The sequence below is a fragment of the Sorex fumeus genome, unplaced genomic scaffold (genome assembly GCF_029834395.1).
Source record: "Sorex fumeus unplaced genomic scaffold, SorFum_2.1 ptg000003l, whole genome shotgun sequence".
Lineage (NCBI taxonomy): Eukaryota > Metazoa > Chordata > Mammalia > Eulipotyphla > Soricidae > Sorex > Sorex fumeus.
Window position 1 is genome coordinate 29867315 of NW_026606060.1, and position 20329 is coordinate 29887643.

A 20329-nucleotide genomic window follows, 5' to 3' on the forward strand; every position below is an offset into this window, starting at 1 on the left:
CTCTGAATTTCTTGGTAAAAGAACGGAAGGAAAAAGGGAGGGAGGGAGGGAGGGAGGGAGGAGAAAAATGCTTCTGTGACTGGGAGTGACAACTCAGTCACTCTTGTTTTTATAGTTAAATCTGTCAATTCAAGCATCGGTAGCATTCAAAATGTGAAGATGGGTTGGAAAATGATGATTGTTTAGTGGGTCGTGTTCAAACATCATACCACTATTTTCTATGAAAGTCAAGAAGTCTGAGGTATTGTTGTGTTCATTGAATCGTCAACAGAACTATTAATTACCAAACATGAGATAAAGATGTTTAAAATTTTGTCTCTATCTCCCTGCTACCTCTTACAATTTTTTTGTGATATTCCATATTTTCTCTTACTCTAAAAAGGAGTTTTATTTTAACTAAATAATGACAAAAACTATGTATGTTTGCTTCAACTAGCACAAGATACAGCTAGAATTTGGAAATGACCCAGTTGTACTGTGTGCTTGTCATACACATTTATATATAAATATTATTCTACTGGTAATGTGCCTGTCTTTCACCATTGTGTGTGTATGTGTTTCCTCTCTGCTGAATTAGGCATTAGTGTTGCTTACAGAACAATCCTGGGATTGTGGGGGAGAGGTTAGGCCAAACCCAGTGGTACTCAGGGCTTTCTTCTGCCTCTGTGTGCTCAGGGATAGCTTCCAGTGGTGCTTGAGGGACCATGTGTGGTACAAAGGATCAAACCCAGTTGGCCACATGCAAAGCATTCACCTATTTGCTGTACTGTCTCTCTAGATCAAGCATCTTTAAAAAATTATATATGTTTATGTTATATATATATATATCTTAGTCAAGAAAGTGGTGGTTCACAGAAGGTGACTTAAAACTTATTAACCTGACAGAATTTTGGTTGATCATTTTGTGTAATAGAAAAGTTATGAGTTGGTTAATAGCTTTGTCAGCTGTCAGCTGCAGATCCTTTCAGTGATGTTAAAGCCACAATAAAGTTATCCATTAGGCTTATTTTCTAAATGATTTTCTTAATTTGGGTTTTGAAATGAGAACTTTTAAGCTACCAGCATTTGGACTGACTAGATAGTTGTCCTGGCATCTGTCCAAATTTTCCTCCATCTGTGAATCAGATGAAGCATGACACCTTTTTGAGACCTCCACTGAATCATTCAGGCTTGCTAAATGATCTGCTTTGGGTTTTTTCCCTTATGCAAAATATATATATATATATATATATATATATATATATCCAAAGCAGAGTCCTGTTGAGTATTATTTTGTAATTGTAAAGGTACCTCTACATAGTCACTAGGATATTTCTCATTCAATAGAAGTCAGAATCATTTCCACCTATCCAATGTCTGACACAATGCAAAACATGTTAAGTCCAATATAAAAATGTGATAGTGAACAAATGGATGGAGGATTTATAAAATATGAGAATACTTGTTTTATAAAGCTGATATTTTAATAGCATAATAATTCCCGATAGCACAATTCTGGAACAGGACTATACTATAGTAGCACAAACAAATGCCAGATCACCCTCAACCCCAGCTCTGTCAAATCAGTCTTTTTATTTTTTGTGGAAAGTACTGACCCTCTCTGTGCCTCAGTTTATAATTTTATAAAATGAATACTAATAATGTCTTGGTATGGTAGGATTTAATGCGACAATAAACACATTCTTAGAACAGTATCTGGTACATAAATAGTGTCCCTAAAATGTATCTCACTGGATCACATACATAGAGAAAGTAGATTTGCAAAGTGTTAGGATAAGGGGCGACTTGAAAAATGTGTTTCGGGAAACAGAGAGGATGAATGTAAACTTAATTATGCTTGACAAATATCCCATGAACTTTTGCTGTGAAAGGATGTCTTTGTTAATGCCCTCTTTGTTAGGAATATGTTGAGGAATGGAAAGCCACGGTCCCAGTGAGACCTCACGGATAGTGCTAATGGAGGCCTGTGGTTTCATCTGGTGGGATGTTGCCGTGCTGTACAAGCTGTTGTTTAACTCATCTGCACTAGGTATATACTTGTCAGAGGTAAACAAGAACTAGTGTAACAATGGAATATTTGTCCAAACCAGAAGGGGAATGCTGCTATAATTACAGTGGAACAGTGGGTGTAGGCAGAGCAGTTACATGCAAACTGGAATTACTTAGGAATAAGGTATACACTTTCAATTTATATATGGCCTTGAATGGCTTAAACATTTTTCTAAGCTTTTCTATGTTTGAGGAACAGCGCTGCTTGCAAAGTACTTTCAAGCAATATATGGATCAATATTTCAACTATCTTTAGTTTCATTTGCCAGTATATGAAGTCAACCACAGTTGATTTTGATTCTTAGCTACTATACCTGTTTCAGTACTAGCTGACTGACTTTGGGATAAAAAGGAACAATTCCTTTTCTCTTCCTTGAACTGAAAAACTGTGGTAGGGAAGAAAGATAGCATAGACTAAAAAGACAGTCTTTGTTTTAGAGCCATGCCCAGTGAGTGATGCTAGGGTTTATTTTTGACCTTGTTCAGGGGACCGTATGTGGTGCTGGGGATCAAACCTTTTCAGCTGCATGCAAGGCAAGTGCCCTCTCTGCCATACTTTCTCTCTGGTCTCAAATATTCAACCAGTGAATATGTTCTATGACCTGAATTCATTTTTATTTTTATTTTTGTTTGCTTGGGGCCACACCTGGCTTGCTCAGGCCTTATTCTTGGCTCTATGTGGAGGGGTCACTCTGGCACGCTTGGAAGACCATGTGTAATGCCAAGTACTGAACCCAGGTTGATTGCATACAAGGAAGCATCCCACTTGCTGTATGATTGCTGAGGCCCTGGAATTTATTTCTAAACCAGAATTGTAGTCAGTAGGATTCGGTTAACCCTGGTCTTTTGATGGATGGTGGATGAAAATGAAACCTTTTCAGATTAGTGACTTTTATGATTATTCACCTTCTTGGTCTCAGGGCCAGACTAGAACTCAGAATTTTATTAAATCCAGTGTTCTCTTCAGTACCCTGGTTAAATCGTCAAAGAATTTTGTGCCCAAATGAACTAAATAACACTATATCCCTCACTGCTGAATTTTTCAATAAAAGAAGGATAAAATTAGAGAATTATTTACATCCAGCTTTATCCTCTTGGGAAAGAATTTGGATTTTAAGCAAGTGGCGTGCTGCCAGTGACAAATGGAGGCACTGGGATTGCCTTCCCATCATCCGCTACCTTTTATGGTGTCAAGGGATTTCTTGCTCTCCTTTGTGACCCAGCTGCAAGACAGCTGTTGTGGAGGTGCCTGTTTTTTCACTCTCACAATGCTTCTTTCCTAACCATCCTTCTGGGATTTCAACTTCTGCTGCAACTCTGAGCTCTGTGAGCCAACACCAGCTCAGTGGGGCCAATCAGCATAGCCACTTCCCATTCTATTGCAAAACAGTTTGGGATGGAGTGATATCCTGAAGGATCATGAAACTGGTCTTGACACACAAGCAGCACCCACTGCATAAACAGTCCAGCTGAATGGTTGGAGGTCTCATTAATGGCTAAGATTCAGGGACTTTCCAGTTGTACAAAATCCTTACACAGAGAACACACATCCACTGTATGTATCTCAAGTTTCCAATTGGAAAATATTTTTTATGAACTTTGGTGCCATCTTATGACCGAAGAATGCTGGTAAACGTTGTGATTTCTTTTTTTTTTCCTAGTAGGAGGAGATACTGACCACAATGACAGTAGGGTTTACTTTCTAAGTATCATTCGAGCTCCCAAATGTAATCAGATTTGCCCCTAGACACTTCTATTACTGAGGCAACAATGCATTCCGATAACTGCATGCAGTTAACAACCATGTGGAATGTTTGCTTTATTCCAGTCTGTTTAACATATATTGTATTTTGGCCACCTACTTTTCTTCCAGCCCTGGGCTAAGTGTTCATTAGACAATTTTTTTTAAAGTATCTTACAATTAGAAGTGAATATAATAAATGAATATATAATAGGGTTGGAGCGATAGCACAGCGCGTAGGGCGTCTGCCTTGGACGCAGCCAACATCGCCGACCCGAGTTCGATTCCTCCGCCCCTCTCGGAGAGCCCGGCAAGCTACTGAGAGTATTCGATATGCCAGACACAGTAACAACAAAGTCTCCAATGGAGACGTTACTGGGCCCGCTCGAGCAAATCGATGATCAACGGGAGGGCCTTTACTTACTTACTTACTTTATAATAAATGCCATTGGAATACATATGTGCTGGAGTGATAGCACAACTGGTAGGGCATTTGCCTTGCACATGGCCAACTTGGGTTTAATTTCTAGCATCCCATATGGTTCCCTGAGCACCGCCAGGAGTAATTTCTGACCCGGGTTCGATTCCTCTGTCCCACTCAGAGGGCCCGGCAAGCTACTGAGAGTATCCTGCCCACATGGCAGAGCCTGACAAGATCCCTGTGGTGTATTCGATATGCCAAAAACAATAACAACAAGTCTCACAATGAAGATGCTAATGGTACCCGATGGAGCAAATCGATGAACAGAGGGAGGACAGTGCTACAGAATATATATACTAAGTGCCACAACAAAGTTGAAAAGCAAGTATAAGTAATGGTGTCTTTTTCTAGGTTTAAAAGTTATCAGGAATAGTCCAAAGTGATAGCTCAGCAGGTAGGGTGTCTGCCTTGCTTGCTGCTGATCCAGGTTTGATTCCCAGAATTCCATATGATCCCCTAAGTCCCACCAGAAGTGATCCCTAAGTGTAGTCGTTAGTCAGCCCTAAACACCTCCAAGTGTGGCCCCAAAACCAACAAATTATCAGGACCAACTGGAGAGATAGATTCCCCAGAACTGTATATGGCCAGTGAGCACCACCAGGAGTGATCCTTGAGCATTGTGGCTCTGACCCAGCAGTCAAAGAAAAATCAGGTCTGTGGAACAGTTCTTGAGGGTTAGTGATATGTAGAGTGATACGGGAATATTTCATGTTTAAAACAATAATATGGAAAGTTTTTAACCATGTTGCCTCAATAAAAATAACTGGGAAAAACTATAAAGACAGTTATAACTTTCTTTACCAGGAACAAAATGCCTATTTTAAACCTTTCTCCCTATATTTTTCATTGCATACAAATATATACATATATATAAAACTATTTATATACTTTTTTAGTTGCCTCAAGATGTGTTTCTGAAATGCCGAACACAAAAATAGAAAATTTCATGATGAAGATGTACTTTGGAATTATTAGAAGTTTGCTAAAATTTTTCCTCTGTGTTTTGGTGCTATTATTTTTATGACAGTGAAAATTAACTCTCAAACTTTTTCATAAAAAAAGTTATCATAACCTGAGAGATAGATCAAAGTGTGGAGTATATGCTTTACATGGAGGAGGCCTGGATTCTATCCCCAGCACTGCATGATCCTCAAAGCACTTCTGGAGTGACCAGAAACAGCAAAGAAAAAATTCTGAGCAAATTTAATGTAACCATGATTATAAGTTGGACTGTTATTTTAGAGTTCTAAATATAGATTTGCCGGAGGGATATTTTACCTACTAAATTCTAATTAAGCCAGAGAAGAAATTTCTTTTTTGTTTTCTTTTGTTTGGGGGCCACACTTGGTGATGCTCGGGGATTACTCCTGGCTCTGCACTCAAGGGATCATATGGGATGCCAGGGAGTACCAGTCATCTCTATGTCACTAAATTCAATATTTCAGCAGATAACAAAATTAACTACTCTTTTCTTTAAATACTGTTTAATCTCACCTCCTACATCTTGGTTCAGTCTAATTAACAGACTATATCTGTGACATCTCAGATCTCTTGTTCCCTGTGTCTAGATTCGCATAGCAGGCTCATCATTTGACATAACTTTGTCTCTTCCTATCTTTTATCACCATTACTTCAGCATCACACTCCAAGAACCTAGCAGTCATTTCCCAGTCTGTAATTCTAGCTCTGTAGACTTGATATTCTGTTGCATGTCATGCCAGTCTTTCATCTCCAAACACTGTATGATCCAACCACAAGGATTTTAACTTTTCTGTAACTCCAGCAAAATATGCCTTTGTCTCTTCTTTAACTAGTTAATTATATATGTCATTCAGGTATTTCAAGTAAGCAGCTCTATGAGTACTTCCACTAAATCCAACCAATTGTTCTTTGTGAAACATACAGCCCTGTTTCCTTTGTACCTAAATAGCAGCTATAGCTTTAGAAACATCCCAGGGCAGAATGGTTTTTTTCTCACCATTTTTATCCTAATGCTTACCACAACGCAATGCACATGATAGTTACTTAATAAATGTTTATTGAAAGAAGGAAATGAATGAACTAATTTAATGAACTGCTAAGAGATCACTGTTTAAATAAGAAGAGATCTTGTTCTGTGTGGTTTGTGATTCAACGATAAACTGTACGCTCTGTTCTAAAATCTAAAAGTAGCCACATTAATAGTTAAAGTGATCTTTATGTAGTAAATTTTAAGAATTTTTACCTTTAATATAATTATAACTGATTCGAACAAACTTCCTCCTTAATTCAGCACAGCTTCCTGAGACATATTAATAAACCAGCTTCACAGTAGAGCTACAGTAAGATGTAGGTTTTGACTTGATTTTGAGCTTAATAAAACAAAGCATTATCGCAACTTAAGTAATTTGCCCAGAGGTAATTTCAGATGGAGTTGTATCCTGTCAAATTGCCCTTTACTGAAATGTTGCTATACTATAGGTGGATGTCCTCCTTAATCTTGAAGGGGAAATGTACAGATAAGTGATATAAAAAGGAAATGAAGTTGGCAGAATAACAGAAAATCTTACTGAACCAAACATTGTCAGTTGTGTAATAATTCAGAAATGACCTCTCTTGTATTTGTACCTTAAAAATCTAACTTCGAGGGGCAAGAGAGATAGTTCAAGAGCAAAGATACCTCCCATGCATGCAGCCACCTTCCAACCCCAGATAACATGAGAGGTCACTTCTGAGCACAGAGCCAGGAGTAAGCCTTGAACACAGCCTGATGTGGCCCCAAACACTCCCCCCACAAAAAAAACCCCCAGAAATACCCTGTTAAATGTTGGGCACCTTATTATCCAAGGGCGCTAGCAGAAGCAACCTTGAGAAGAGTCAAGAGTAGCCCCTGAACCCTTCCAGTTATTGCTTCAGGCACTGTAGCACTGTAGCAGTGTCCTCCCTTTGTTCATTGATTTGCTCGAGAGTGCACCAATAACGTCTCCATTGTGAGACTTATTGTTACTGTTTTTGGCATATCAAATATGCCACGGGGAGCTTGCCAGGCTCTGCCATGCAGGATGGCTTCAAAACAACAGAAATTCACTTTTAAATTAATATGACAATACAAAGTTTAGTACTTCCTTATTTAGCAATCAGTCCAAGGTAAGCAAAGGAAGAATTTCCTTCTGCAGTTGTGTATCTAGCGGACACTTTCATATATCATAAAATGCATATCAGTGCGTGTCGAAATGAATAACAGCAGACCGATCAGAAAATTCATTAAGGGAAGGCACTAGGAGCTGTAGTCAGGGCATCTAAGAAGAATGATCTCACATGGTTTAGGAATTTATTCAAAAAGACTTGAACTAGATTGTGAAAGATTTTGAAAAAGGGACTGATTATTTAACAAAATGTGTAGAAATATGGAGCTATTACAAGAATTTAAAGCAAGGGCATAATATACCAGCACTTTGCAGTTCTGTTGGAGGAATATTTGATAAAGTGAATTGAGTGAGGCTATATGAAAGTTTCTGGTTGGTTTATTTTTTGTTTGGGGCTACACCCAGCTATACTCAGGGCTTGCTCCTGGATCTGCACTCAGGAGTTTCCCCTGATTGTTCTAGAGAGACCATCTAGGATGCCAGGACTCAACCCAGGTTGGGTGTATGCAAGGCAAACACCTTACCCTCTGTAATATGTGTATGGGCCCTATGTGAAATCTTTTGTAGCAGGCTAGATGTGAGCTAAAGTGGGCATGCATTTGAGGGTATGGAAGTTTTGGGAGTGAGAGATTTTAGGGAAATTATAGAATTTAGTTTCACTATAGCATGGCATTTTGAATAAGACACATGAATTTTGGTAATTGGGAGCCAAACAGTAGTACTGAAGTTGGAAAACTTCTTTTGAGGAATTAGGAAGAAATTTAAAGAATGTCATAGCTTTACATACCAACTGAAACTAGTTATTTCCATTGGACTTGTAATTTTCTTAGCAACCCCCAAAATTGATGTTAATTATGTTCATATTTTCCAATTAAGAAAAGAGGCACAGATGTTACAAAGAACTGAAAGTCACATGGTTAAGTGAAGGTAGCAAGATTCAAACACAGGCTTTTCAGTCTATAGGATACTTGTCTCATTTTTAATTGGAGAAGTAGCTTACCCACTGTGCTCTCTGATTAACTCCCTAATTATTTGTTTTCATCATATTCAGGTTATACCTCCTACCTCCAAGAACTTGAGAACAGCCAGTCTGTGTTGTTTTGATATATCTGCAAAACTTAGCACAGTGCTTGCCAAATAGTAGCTCCTCAGTAAATAACTACTGTGATTTCTTGCTTACAAGAACAGAGAAAGAAAAAATAAGTCACAGAGTTTATGGTAGAAAAGTAGTCTCTCCATGTCACTCCTTGTCACCATCAGTCATAGTTCCTTGATTTTCCTTGAAGTACCATATATCCAAGCTTTCTAACCTATATGCAACATTAGTGGTGGTGCTCAATGTGAGGAGTTTGTATAACCACTGAATATTCCAAAATTTGCAGAAAATTCTGACATAATGTAAAATGCAGTGTAGCACTGTCCTCCTGTTGTTCATTGATTTGCTCGAGCGAGCACCAGTAACATATCCATTGTGAAACTTGGTACTGTGTTTGGCATATTGAATACATCACAGGTAGCTTGCCAAGCTTTGCTGTGAGGGCGAGATACTCTCGGTAGCTTGCCAGGCTCTCCGAGAGGGGCAGAGGAATTGAACCCGGGTTGGCAGTGTGCAAGGCAAACACCCTACCTGTAGGTCTAACACTCCAGCCCATAATGTAAAATAGACCAAGAAAAATCTGAGAAATTACTTTTTCCTCTTCTTTACTACTTTCCCCCTCTAAACTGTAATGGAAATAGATGAAATACTAAGTTTCACTTGTTGAATGAGTTAATTTAATTACTCCTACTAGAATCCTGTGATGTGTATGTTTGCTTGGCTTTTACTTGATTCTTAGTACTTCATTTTAATTTGGCACTGGAGTAACACTGACCAAAACAGAAAGACACGTCTCTGTATTGGGCCTTCCCCACCTCCCCAAAAAACATTCTGACCTTCCATCTGGTTATTTTACCTCTAAATCATAAAAAATAATGATTCATTTATTAGTGGAGTTTAGTGAACAACTAGAAAACACTGTTCTTCCTGTTCTGATATGCACTTTGAACATTCTTTTGCCAATAGGCTACACATAAGTATTAATTCCCTGTTTACTATAAAGGCCCTCCCGTTGATCGTCGATTTGCTCGAGCGGGCCCAGTAACGTCTCCATTGGAGACTTTGTTGTTACTGTGTCTGGCATATCGAATACTCTCGGTAGCTTGCCGGGCTCTCCGAGAGGGGCGGAGGAATCGAACTCGGGTCGGCCATGTTGGCTGCGTGCAAGGCGAACGCCCTACCGCTGTGCTATCACTCCAGCACTATGAAATTGATAATTGAATTTGTTCCGCTCTCCTCTCCTTAGGTGGAATAAAGCCCATGAACTCCTTTTTTTTTGGAATTAATTTTAGTACAAATGCTTTGCAGATGATAATTTTAATTTTGTATGTTTCTTTTACATCCCTGCTTTCTACTTGCATTTTCCAATGATGATTTGAAGACTTACCTTATGTTTTTGGATATGTATATTTATTGTCGTCATTTTGAGATCTAGTTTAGGCATTATGGTTACTGGTTACTACCTACACAAACATACACACACATATAAATGCTTGTACATAGGCATGTGTGTGTGTGTGTGTGTGTGTGTGTGTATGTTTGTGGACCACACTCAGTGGTGCTCAGAGCTTACTCCTATCTCTTTGATTAATTAGGATTGAGTGATTAATTGATGGTGCTCTCAGGGAACATATATGGCGCCAAAGATTGAACTTGGGTCAGCCTACCTTTATGGCAAGAGTTTTACACACTGTGCTATTTCTCCCACCCTGGTTATAATATTGCCAGTGTTTATGCTTTTGAAATACACAGTTACTGTGTCTCACCACCATTGAAGTTATGTATGTTTAGAAATATATTATTTAGCATCCAGATCTGTATAATCTATTGAGTACTATGTGTTTAGTTGTGTATACATATATGTGTGTGCATATATATAAAACATTGTATCATTTATTATAAACTTGTAAATAATAAATATTTTAATCATCTGAAATAGGTAATTTCAAATAATTAGACAACCTTTTCGAATTTTAGCTATCTTTGTAAAAAACAACATAGATATTGGCCAGAGAGACAGTACAATAGGTAAGGAACTTTCTGTGCATAATATCGACCCAGGAGCTATCCCTAGCACCCCATACGGTCTCCCAAGCACCACCAGGAGTGACTTCTGAGCACAGAGCCAGGTATAAGCTCTAAACCCAGCTAGGGTAGCCTAAGAAAAATTAATAAAGACAAAAATTTAAAATAATAATATTTTAGTGATTTAAGTGTAGTTCTGGGTTATATAAATAATTTTGGCAAAAATATAATTTTGTATTTCTTCACCCTCCAACATTAAAATTTTCCATTATTATCAACCTGCCCTCATTCTGGTATCTATTCATTTGATGGGCCAGTAATGGTGCAGTATTATTAAACTTATTATTTACATTAGGCTTCACTTTTTGTGTAATATAGTCTATGGCTTTGACAAATATATGTATTTATTTACTAGTATTGCTTTATACTAAATACCCTGAACATCCCAGTGTTCTATCAATCATCTTTGTAATAGAGATCATAATAGCTGAGAGATGAAATGCTTTTCCAAGGATCACTTAACACCCCGAGTGTGGGAGCTGTTTTGCCTACTTTGAATCAGTACCCTTAACTCATGTGCTGGTCTGCTTAATTTATGTCATGGTTATTTAATCATTTAAAGAATCTTAATCTGGTAAAGTCCTTGCTAAATTTGACTAACTTTATGCAAGGATAATATATGTAGGGAGAATTTTGCGTTTTTGCTTTCCTGTCTTTCCATTTTAAATTAAAATGCTATGAGTAATTATTCAGGAAATAGTACGTGAATTTTAGAATATTTGATAAGACTTAGAAAATAAAGAGGACCTACTGTCTGATATAGCAGTATTCAAATCAAATAAGAAAAAAGAAACAAGAAACTTACTTTTGATCATTTGCTTAAAGGGAGCTAGAGATGTCAGATGATACAGCTGTGTGCTACCTGTTAGAATTGAGTGCTTACAAAAAGATGTGGCAGCTGATCGATATTTTTTTTTAAATGAGTGAATGGACAGAAATGAGGGGATTTATGGTAGAAGGAATCAAAGTTACAACAAGTAAAATCACTTCCTTTTAACCTGTATCACAGCTAAGTCTGTAGCTAGGAATATGACCTAGCTTTAGATTAAATCCTGGATTAGTATATACTTTTGCCCTGAATGACAGAGCAAGGTAATAGTCAATAAATCATGATTTAATTTTATCAAACATAAAATGTGTAATTAGTAGAAAATAATTTCAAAAGTTAAATATTATAACTCTTTACAATGAAGATGGATAGGAAGAAAACCAAGGGGAGAAAATAGAACAAATTATATATTTCCCACCATTCATCTAATCCTTTTGAAACGCTCAAAAATCTTTCTCCACCCTGTAATCTTATCTCTTCTTTTCCTAGCCTCATCTCTTTGAGCTTCTTGGATTCTCTCTCATGATCTATTCTTCTAATCTTGCTGTTTCCCAAGAATCTGATTTGTCTTCTCTTACAACATACTCTCTTTGAACATCTATATTTAGATAAAAATGAAATATATTTCTTTATGTTTATCGAGTAGACAGTGAGTACTTGGTTTCGACCCAAAGATGAAAAATCCCTCATGATCCACTGCTGAATCATCCGTTTTCTCTGTTTTTTAAGGGTCGTAAGAGTGAGGCTGAAAAATTCTTCTTGAAGGCTATTGAGCTGGATCCCACCAAAGGAAACTGTTACATGCATTATGGTGAGTGGTTGGTAGTTTTTTCCATGTCCCCCATATTTGCTATGTATGTTGCTATGAGATTTAGATTTTTCTGGCAAAGAACATTTTCAGAGGACACTGCCTTTGTGGCTGCAGAGTTAGTGATTTATCCATGTTGTCTTCTTTTAAACAGTCACATTAAGACGGCATGAATGTTATATTTCATTAGTAATTTTTTATTGGACATCAAAGGGAAAGGAATTTTCACAGTTTTCTTTTTCCAGGTTTAGTCTGTAGTTTAAACATGGTCTTTTTCATAAGAAAGCATCTTGTTCCTTGCATGATGCATAATACATAATCAAAATACTGGCTCTTTCCATTCTAAACATTGAATTTATCTGTTTCAAGTTTTAAAATATCATATTTTGTTCTCAAATTCTTCCTTTCTGTAAGATAAGGATGTACACACTTTCTAAAAGTGATATTGATGTCATGGATAAACTGTTAAAAGGTGTAAATGATGTTCCCTACATTCAGTTTAGCCTTACTCAGTTTAGAATGAACCTACATAACAATTCTGTCACATTCCAATCTATTATTAGTAATGAGTCACATGTTTTTTGGGGGGGGTAGAGAATACATCCAGTTTGGTATTGAGTAAGATGTACCAGTTTTGCAGTTGACTAAGTGGTCAAAAATCATTCACTCTGGACAATTCCTTGGTGTAAAAAAAAAAGTGTTTTCTTGGGCCATTTTTAGCTTCACTGTACAGTTATTATCAAGTAGTAAACTTTAAATGCTGATGGAAATTAAATCTTGAGAAAATAAAGCCTTTTTTTTTCATTTTGGATCATGTCCAGCACTGTTCAGGGTTTACTCCTAGCTCTGCATTCAGGAACTACTCCTGCCAGTGCTCAGTGTGCCATATGGGATTCTGGAATTTAAACCTGGATCAGCTGTGTGCAAGGAAAATGCCCTACATGCTGTACTATCACTTCATCCCCCTAAAACTAATATCTTTCTAATACATTTTTTACTTTCACATTTCAACTAATAAAACTAAATCACTGAGTATAGAAAATGAAAACAGACCAGAGATAGTATAGTGAGCAAGGCACTTGCCTACCAAGCAGCCAAGCCCGGTACGAATCCCTGGTACTATCTGGTCCCAAGATCTTCATGGGGAATGATTCTTGAGAACAAAACCAGGAGTTGACATTGAGAACAGCCAGATGTGACCTCCAATGCCCTCCCAACCAAAAAAGGATAAACATAGAATATAGAATATGTTTAACCATAATTCCATTACTATGTAAGTATTGTGTGTTGGGGCCAAACCTAGCAGTGCCCAGGGGCTGATCCTAGCTCTTTGCTCGGGTATCTCCTCTGATGGTGTGCTATGGACCATATGTAGTGCCAGAGATGGTACTATTTGTCACCATGTGGAAGGCAAGCACCTTAGCCTCTGTGCTGTCTCTCTGGATTCCATTTATGCATTTATGTTTTGTGTATATGTTTGTAAACGTAGGATTCTGTTACTTTATATTTTTAACCTAATGCAGTATATAATTTTATGCTGCATATTGTATCATCACCCCAGGTTTGTTTCACAATATGGTTTTTAGTGCTGTGTTCAGATAGCAGTAAACTAATTTGTATTCACCATGTAATACATTTGATTTGTACAGGTCTTCTTATCTGAAGTAATTTAAAGTAGATATTTTCCCTTGCATAAAATTTCAAGTTTCCCTGCCATGCATGGTAGCAGTTCCCCTAGCATTTTCCCTGAGCCCTAATGCACCTCTTACCATAAAATTCATTTCAGTGTCATTCTTTTATCTTGCTGCTTGTAATTCTTTTGTCTGAAACCAATTCTACTTACTGCATCTTCTAATGTTGTTTCTCATTAATTTATTATATCCTTTTTTTTGGGGGGGGGAGAAGAGGTGGGGGCCATGCCTCATGGCTGTCTTATAGAAGGCAAGCCCCTTTACCCTCTTACCATTACTCCAGCCCCTTCACTGTTTCTTTTCAGAATACTCATTGCTTCATTTGCATTTCAATTGGGGGAAAAGCACTATTGTATTAATTGGGTGATCTAGCCCCCTTAATTCTCTGACTTCTTTTTACCCTCTTCACTTTCCAAACTATCATTATTATTTTTATATTACATTAAAGTCCTGTATTCCTTTCCTTTTGTGGAAGTTGGGGATATTTCTTCCATAATAGATGTTTTGGATTTAATTTTAACAGAAGAAGCAAGAAAGTTTTAATTTTGCATGTTATTTAAAATGAAGTGATAGCACATGTTCTGTAACTGTATGTGTAAAATCTGATTCTTCTTACTTCTGGGATATTTTAAGATTTTTGACATGTATGCATCATTGGAACTATATTCATTTCTCGAAAAAAAGAAATTACTGCATGATTCAATATAGTTTTATGAAATGGTATCAATAACTGTTGCTCTTGAAAAACTAATTTCATTTTAAAGTAGGAAATGGAAAGGTCTCAAAGTGAGGCTTCAGAAAGTAGTGGTTAAGGTACAATTACCCACAGACAGGAAGCCCATAATTGAGTGCTCAGTATTCTTTTTTTCATTTTTACCTTACAGAATAGGTACATTTAAAAGGATATTGGTAACTTTCATTTGAAGAACCTCTACTTCAAATGCATGAATTTTCGATCTTGAGAAAAGTTTTCAAATTAACTCCCATATTTCTTGTAAAATCGGCACATTGAAACAGAAATAGGGATGCCTTGTTAAATTTAGTTGTAAGTAGTTCATTATTGGGCCAGAGCAATAGCACAGCGGTAGGGCATTTGCCTTGTGTGCAGCTGGCCGGCCTAGCCCAGTTCGATTCCTCTGCCCCTCTCGGAGAGCCCAGCAAGCTATCGAGAGTATCTTGCCCGCACAGCAAAGCCTGGCAAGCTCCCCATGATGTATTTGATATGCCAAACAAAGTAACAACAAGTCTCACAAAAGAGACGTTACTGGGCCCGCTCGAGCAATTCTATGAGCAATGGGAGAACAGTGCTACAGTGACAGTGCTAGTTCATTATTTGGGGGGTCTCTAAATGACTATCATTGCTTGTTTCTGTAAAGTTTATTTTTTACATCATTAAGAGATAAACATATAGTTAGATGGATTGGTAAATCTTTTTGATTAGTAGCTTCTTTTGCACACAAATTTAGATTGCCAATTAATATAAGCCTATGTATCTTAAAATCATAGAGAAGGGTTTTTATTAATTTTGGTGTTGGGATCACACCTACTTTTTGCTCAGGGCTTACATCTGACTCTTTCTTCGGGGATGACTCCTGGTGGGACTCAGAAAACCATATGGGGTGCCTTGTATTCAAACCAGGGTCAACCATATTCAATATAAGAATCTTACCTCATATATGATCTCTCTGACCTGAAATTTTATTCATTTAAATACAGGTAAGAGGTTTCTAATAACTGCCATTTTTAGGCAATGAGTAGTGCTATGTTAGAAATAAGTAGGTACATATTGTTGTAGAAGGTGGTGAGTGGAGAAGTGGCGTTTTCTTTGAAACTAGGTTATGAGGTGACAGATCTTAAAGGATGTGTTTTAAATCTAAACCTAATATGTTATTTGAAGATCCAGGTAAGAGACTGTGAGACAGCAAAAAAGAGAAAGTTCAGAAAATCATAGTAAGAACAAGCTTTATTTCACAGGAGAGGAAGAAGGTCGATATGAATAAGCTTTGCTAAACTAGTTGAACTAGATGGGAAATTCTATTCTAACAGCAATGAAAGAGGTGAAAAAAACAAGACTAGAGAAGCAAAGAAGTTCCATTGCTATGATTTAGACAGAAGATGGGGATAGCTTTGGACATTGCAGTGGTTATAAGAAGTATATATTTTAGCATTGTCCATTTCATGAGAAAATTCATAGATAATTAAGAAGAGAATACCTGTTTTGCATCCTCTGGCATTCTGCCATATTTACACTATGTGCAGGGAAAGCTGGTTAAGCTCAGTTTTTGGATAAGCTCCATTTTAGGATTGGATAGAGGCTCCAAAATTGACTGAAGTTTGTTTTATAATGATTTTTATTATTCTTGTCCAAGAAGATATACACTGTGAATTGCATATCTTTGCCAGTTCGCAAGTTATGGATATTTTTAGGGTATTTACACCCATGAACTGAATGAATAATTTCTTTCTTAGTTTAAAAATAAATGTTTAAATGAAACATACATGTTATTTTGGGTCTTTATTTTAATGCATTTGCAAATGCCAATGAAAATGCCAGAGTGGGTGTTTCAGCTTATGGAAATTTATCCTCTTGGAAAACTATGTGCTTTTGATTTGCTTATTTAAGATACTGGAGACTTGGAAAATACTCTCCAGTGGAGACAAGATAGAGTAAATTATAGGAGTTTATATCAGCTGCAGTGGTAATTGGAAAGGCAGTATTTTAAAGCACTATCAGTTATTTGTTTTTTGAGTCCACTAGTTTTGTGTCACAGGGAGGAAAGGGTAGCTTGTAATTGGTCATTTGGTCTTCATATCGCTTGCAAGAAAGCAAGTTAGGGGATTTATATGACCGATTCAAAAAATTGGTTAAATGTAGGGCTTTATGGAACCTATAATCTCTTGGAATACTCATTTGTACAGTGAAGACTTTCAAAATTTTTTCCAGCATCAGTTTTAATGGTGTTCCAAATATATATATTCAATTTCTCACTTGTCTATCACCAGAAACTTTAGGGATTATGTAGAAATTATTTTTGAACTAAGGTGTCAGTAGGAGAGTAAAGTTGTGTCCATATGACATCCAGCTTTCAGTGTGCTACCACGTTTGTATGAATTTTGGTGGAATATAGTTCAAAATGTTAAAGATTGGAATTTGAGGTCTCAGTGTCTCCTGTGGGTCTATAATTCCATAAAAACCTTCAACAGAAACATTATGACTTTATTAGGGGTTTCTTCTCAAAAGATAAAAGGAAAGGCAAGAAGTTCATTCTTTAAAAAAAATGAGGAAAAACTTCCTGTCAAAAAAGACTATGCTATAAATTTGTCTTTGCATGCTTAGCAGTAAATTTAATGTACTTTGAAATAGCTTCAGTCAGTGAACATTTGTGTGCAAGTTCTTAGTATGAATAAATCTGGACAGATGAGAATTCCTTGGATAGTGAGGACAAAGCATAACAAGTTACAAGGAAATAGACAGTTATGAATACTCAAGAAGAAAGACATACTCTTTTATGTAGACAGTTTTCTTATTTTCTTGTCTACTTCTTAATATGCATTTATAATTACAAAGCTTTTAGTCTTATTTTCTTATTATCAATATTCTCTCTGAGTGATGCTCATTTCCAAGACTTCAGCTATTGAAGATGAGTATTGGATCTCTTATCTCCAGACTCAGCACAGTATTTCTTGAGTAGCTCTCTAGATGGAAGAACACAGCAGGGAAAAGGCAGACTTCAGTGAAACTTGCAAGTGGGGACAGAGAAACAAAAATTATTAAACAATGGTTTATAGCTTTAAAAAGGCACATTGATAAATAAGCGATCTTAACCTAGGGGATCATGATACAGAAGAACTCAGCTATATTGAAGTGGGTAGTATCTCACCTAAAAAGCTGCAAAAATACTTTCAGCAGAAGGCCATGTTTAAAACCTGTGAGAAGGTATTCTGGCTTCTTATAGGGAGCCGGGATATCTCTTTTTCATAAAGGGAACAAACACATAAATGCTAGCTAAATAAAGTGAGTGTCTATTGATGATTTTTTTCAAGTGTGAACTTATAAGGATTTATAAGAGAGAATTTAAGCACTGGGAATGGGGAGAAAGTTGATTTCAACAACCATTAAATCATTTCTGTTTAACAGTGATGATAGGCACAGTCATTTTGTCATTCTTCCTCTTAGCAACCAGAAAAAGTATGGGATTGAAAAAGAAGTATATTATCTGGATCATTATTATTCATTTGATTCTACTACCAATTTTCGTATCTTGAAAACATAATACTGCTTTTGTGACTTTATTTACCTTCTACTTATCTTTTCTTTGTCTCATCTTTGTTGTCTTTTTCTTCATCATCATCCTCATCATCATCTCCTTCTCTGTCTTCTCTTCCTCTTCCTCTTATCCTCCTCCTCCATCGTCTCCTCCTCCTTACCTTCCTCCTCCTCATCATCTTTGCCTTCCATCTCCTCCTCCTCTTCCTCCTCATCTTCATCCCTCTCCATCTCCCCTTCTCTTCCCTACCCCCTGCTTCCCCCCAACTCCTTATGGAAAGGGTCCAGTTACATTTGACTATAGGGATAGTAGAATGACAGAATTTCAACTGACTCACTAAATAAGAAATTTTCAACTTCTGTGGCACAAAACAAACTTTAAGTCCAGCTTTCAGATTTTTTTAAGTCCATGCTTTTCTACTGTTTATATTATAATGTGTTTTCTTCAGCACAGTTTTCATTCTAAAAGTAGGGACAACAGTAAATTGTTGGAGCTGGAGCAATAGCACAGTGGGTAGGGTGTTTGCCTTGCATGCGGCTAACCCAGGTTCGATACCCAGTATCCCGTATGTCCCCTGAGCACCACCAGGATTAATTCCTGAGTTCATGAGCCAGGAGTAACCCCTGTGCACTGCTGGGTGTGACCCAAAAAGCAAAAAAAAAAAAAAAGAGTGAATTTGTTAAAATCATATTTAAGTATTCAGCAGTGAATTCTGAAAGAAACAGATTGAAAATATACAATAGGCTGAATTAGTGAGAGTTCTGTGGTTATTTTTTTAATTATTATTCCTAATTAAAACTAGTTAGATGGGGCTGGAGCAATAGCACAGCAGGTAGGGTGTTTGCCTTGCACACGGCTGACCCCGGTTTGATTCCCAGCATCCAATATAGGCACCACCAGGAGTAATTCCTGATCGTAGAGCCAGGAGTAACCCCTGTGCATTGCTGGGTGTGACCCAAAAAGCAAAAAAAAAAATCTAGAATATAGCAGTGATCTGAGGTTAACTATGTTACCTCATTTTTAATCACTTCTGAATTACAAAGTGTCATTTTAAAGGTTAAATAATAAACTGAATATTGAGGTTTCCTTGATTCACAATTATAGTACGGTTTTGGTGAATCCTGAAAATTATATTCAGATTATAAATATATTTAATACATCAGAGCAAAATATTTTCTTAAAAATATCATTGTATTTGTCCCTTATTTGCTCTGATTACAGAGACTATTATGCGATATATGATTAGAGCAGCTACCCAGTAACTTATTCTAAGTAATTGCATTTCTTTTTTCTGGGGAGTGTCCTCAGTACAGAGTCTCATTTAATCCCCACTAAAGTAAGTTCAATGGGGAGATTGCCTAACTATTCTACAGATGAGAGAAATGCAGTTACCTACTGTAAGATTTCAGTCTGATCAATAGTAGAGACAGCTTTGAAACAAAAGCATTCCTGACTACAAAGCCATACTGTTACAACTGTTACATCTGTTACAACCAACATGAACAGAGGTCTGTTACATATGTGTGGGCTGTTTTCTTTTTAATAGGTGATGCAATATGTATCAGAATCACTGAACTCTAGAAATTGCTTTTCTTTTATCATCATTAAGGACATTCAGAGGTGAAGATTATTTCTACTTGTAAAACAAGGGCACCTGATTAAGGACCAAGGCTCATCAAATGATGAGACAATCTTTGTTCATCTGATTTTTCCTATTTATTTAGAAGACATGAAGAGTTGAAAGTAAGAGGAGATATCTTTATAGGATTTATGGCTTGATTATTAGCTTTCATTTCTTTGTACATTTGAATTATTTTTGAAGAAAGGAAAACTGTTAAGAACTTTATAAATCTGCAGTACAGTAATGCTTATTATTTTGTATTTATTACTGGCTTTTTAATATTCATAATAAAATTTATTATAAAGTACTATAAATTCTAACTAAAACATAAATAGTTCTTGGGTAAAAAATTAGTTGTATGATACTACTTAGTAGTATCAGTGTATGATACTACTTAGATGTAATACCTATTCAGCATAAAACACATTTTGAAGCTGATGGTGGAAACAAAGTGATAGGGTGCTTGCCTTACATGGCTGACCCAAATTCAATTCTTGTCATCCCATATGTCCTTCTGAGCCCTATCGGAACAAAT

At 36.8% G+C, this 20329-nt stretch overlaps 1 protein-coding gene across 1 annotated transcript in view; it reads left to right on the plus strand.

Moving 5' to 3' along the window:
- Window positions 1–20329, plus strand: part of TMTC2 (transmembrane O-mannosyltransferase targeting cadherins 2) — a 473463-nt gene that overhangs the window by 359461 nt on the left and 93673 nt on the right. Inside the window, exon 9 of the mRNA XM_056116407.1 lies at window positions 12136–12217. Within this exon, the coding sequence (XP_055972382.1) occupies window positions 12136–12217 (82 nt within the window). The remainder of the gene's footprint in view (window positions 1–12135; window positions 12218–20329) is intronic.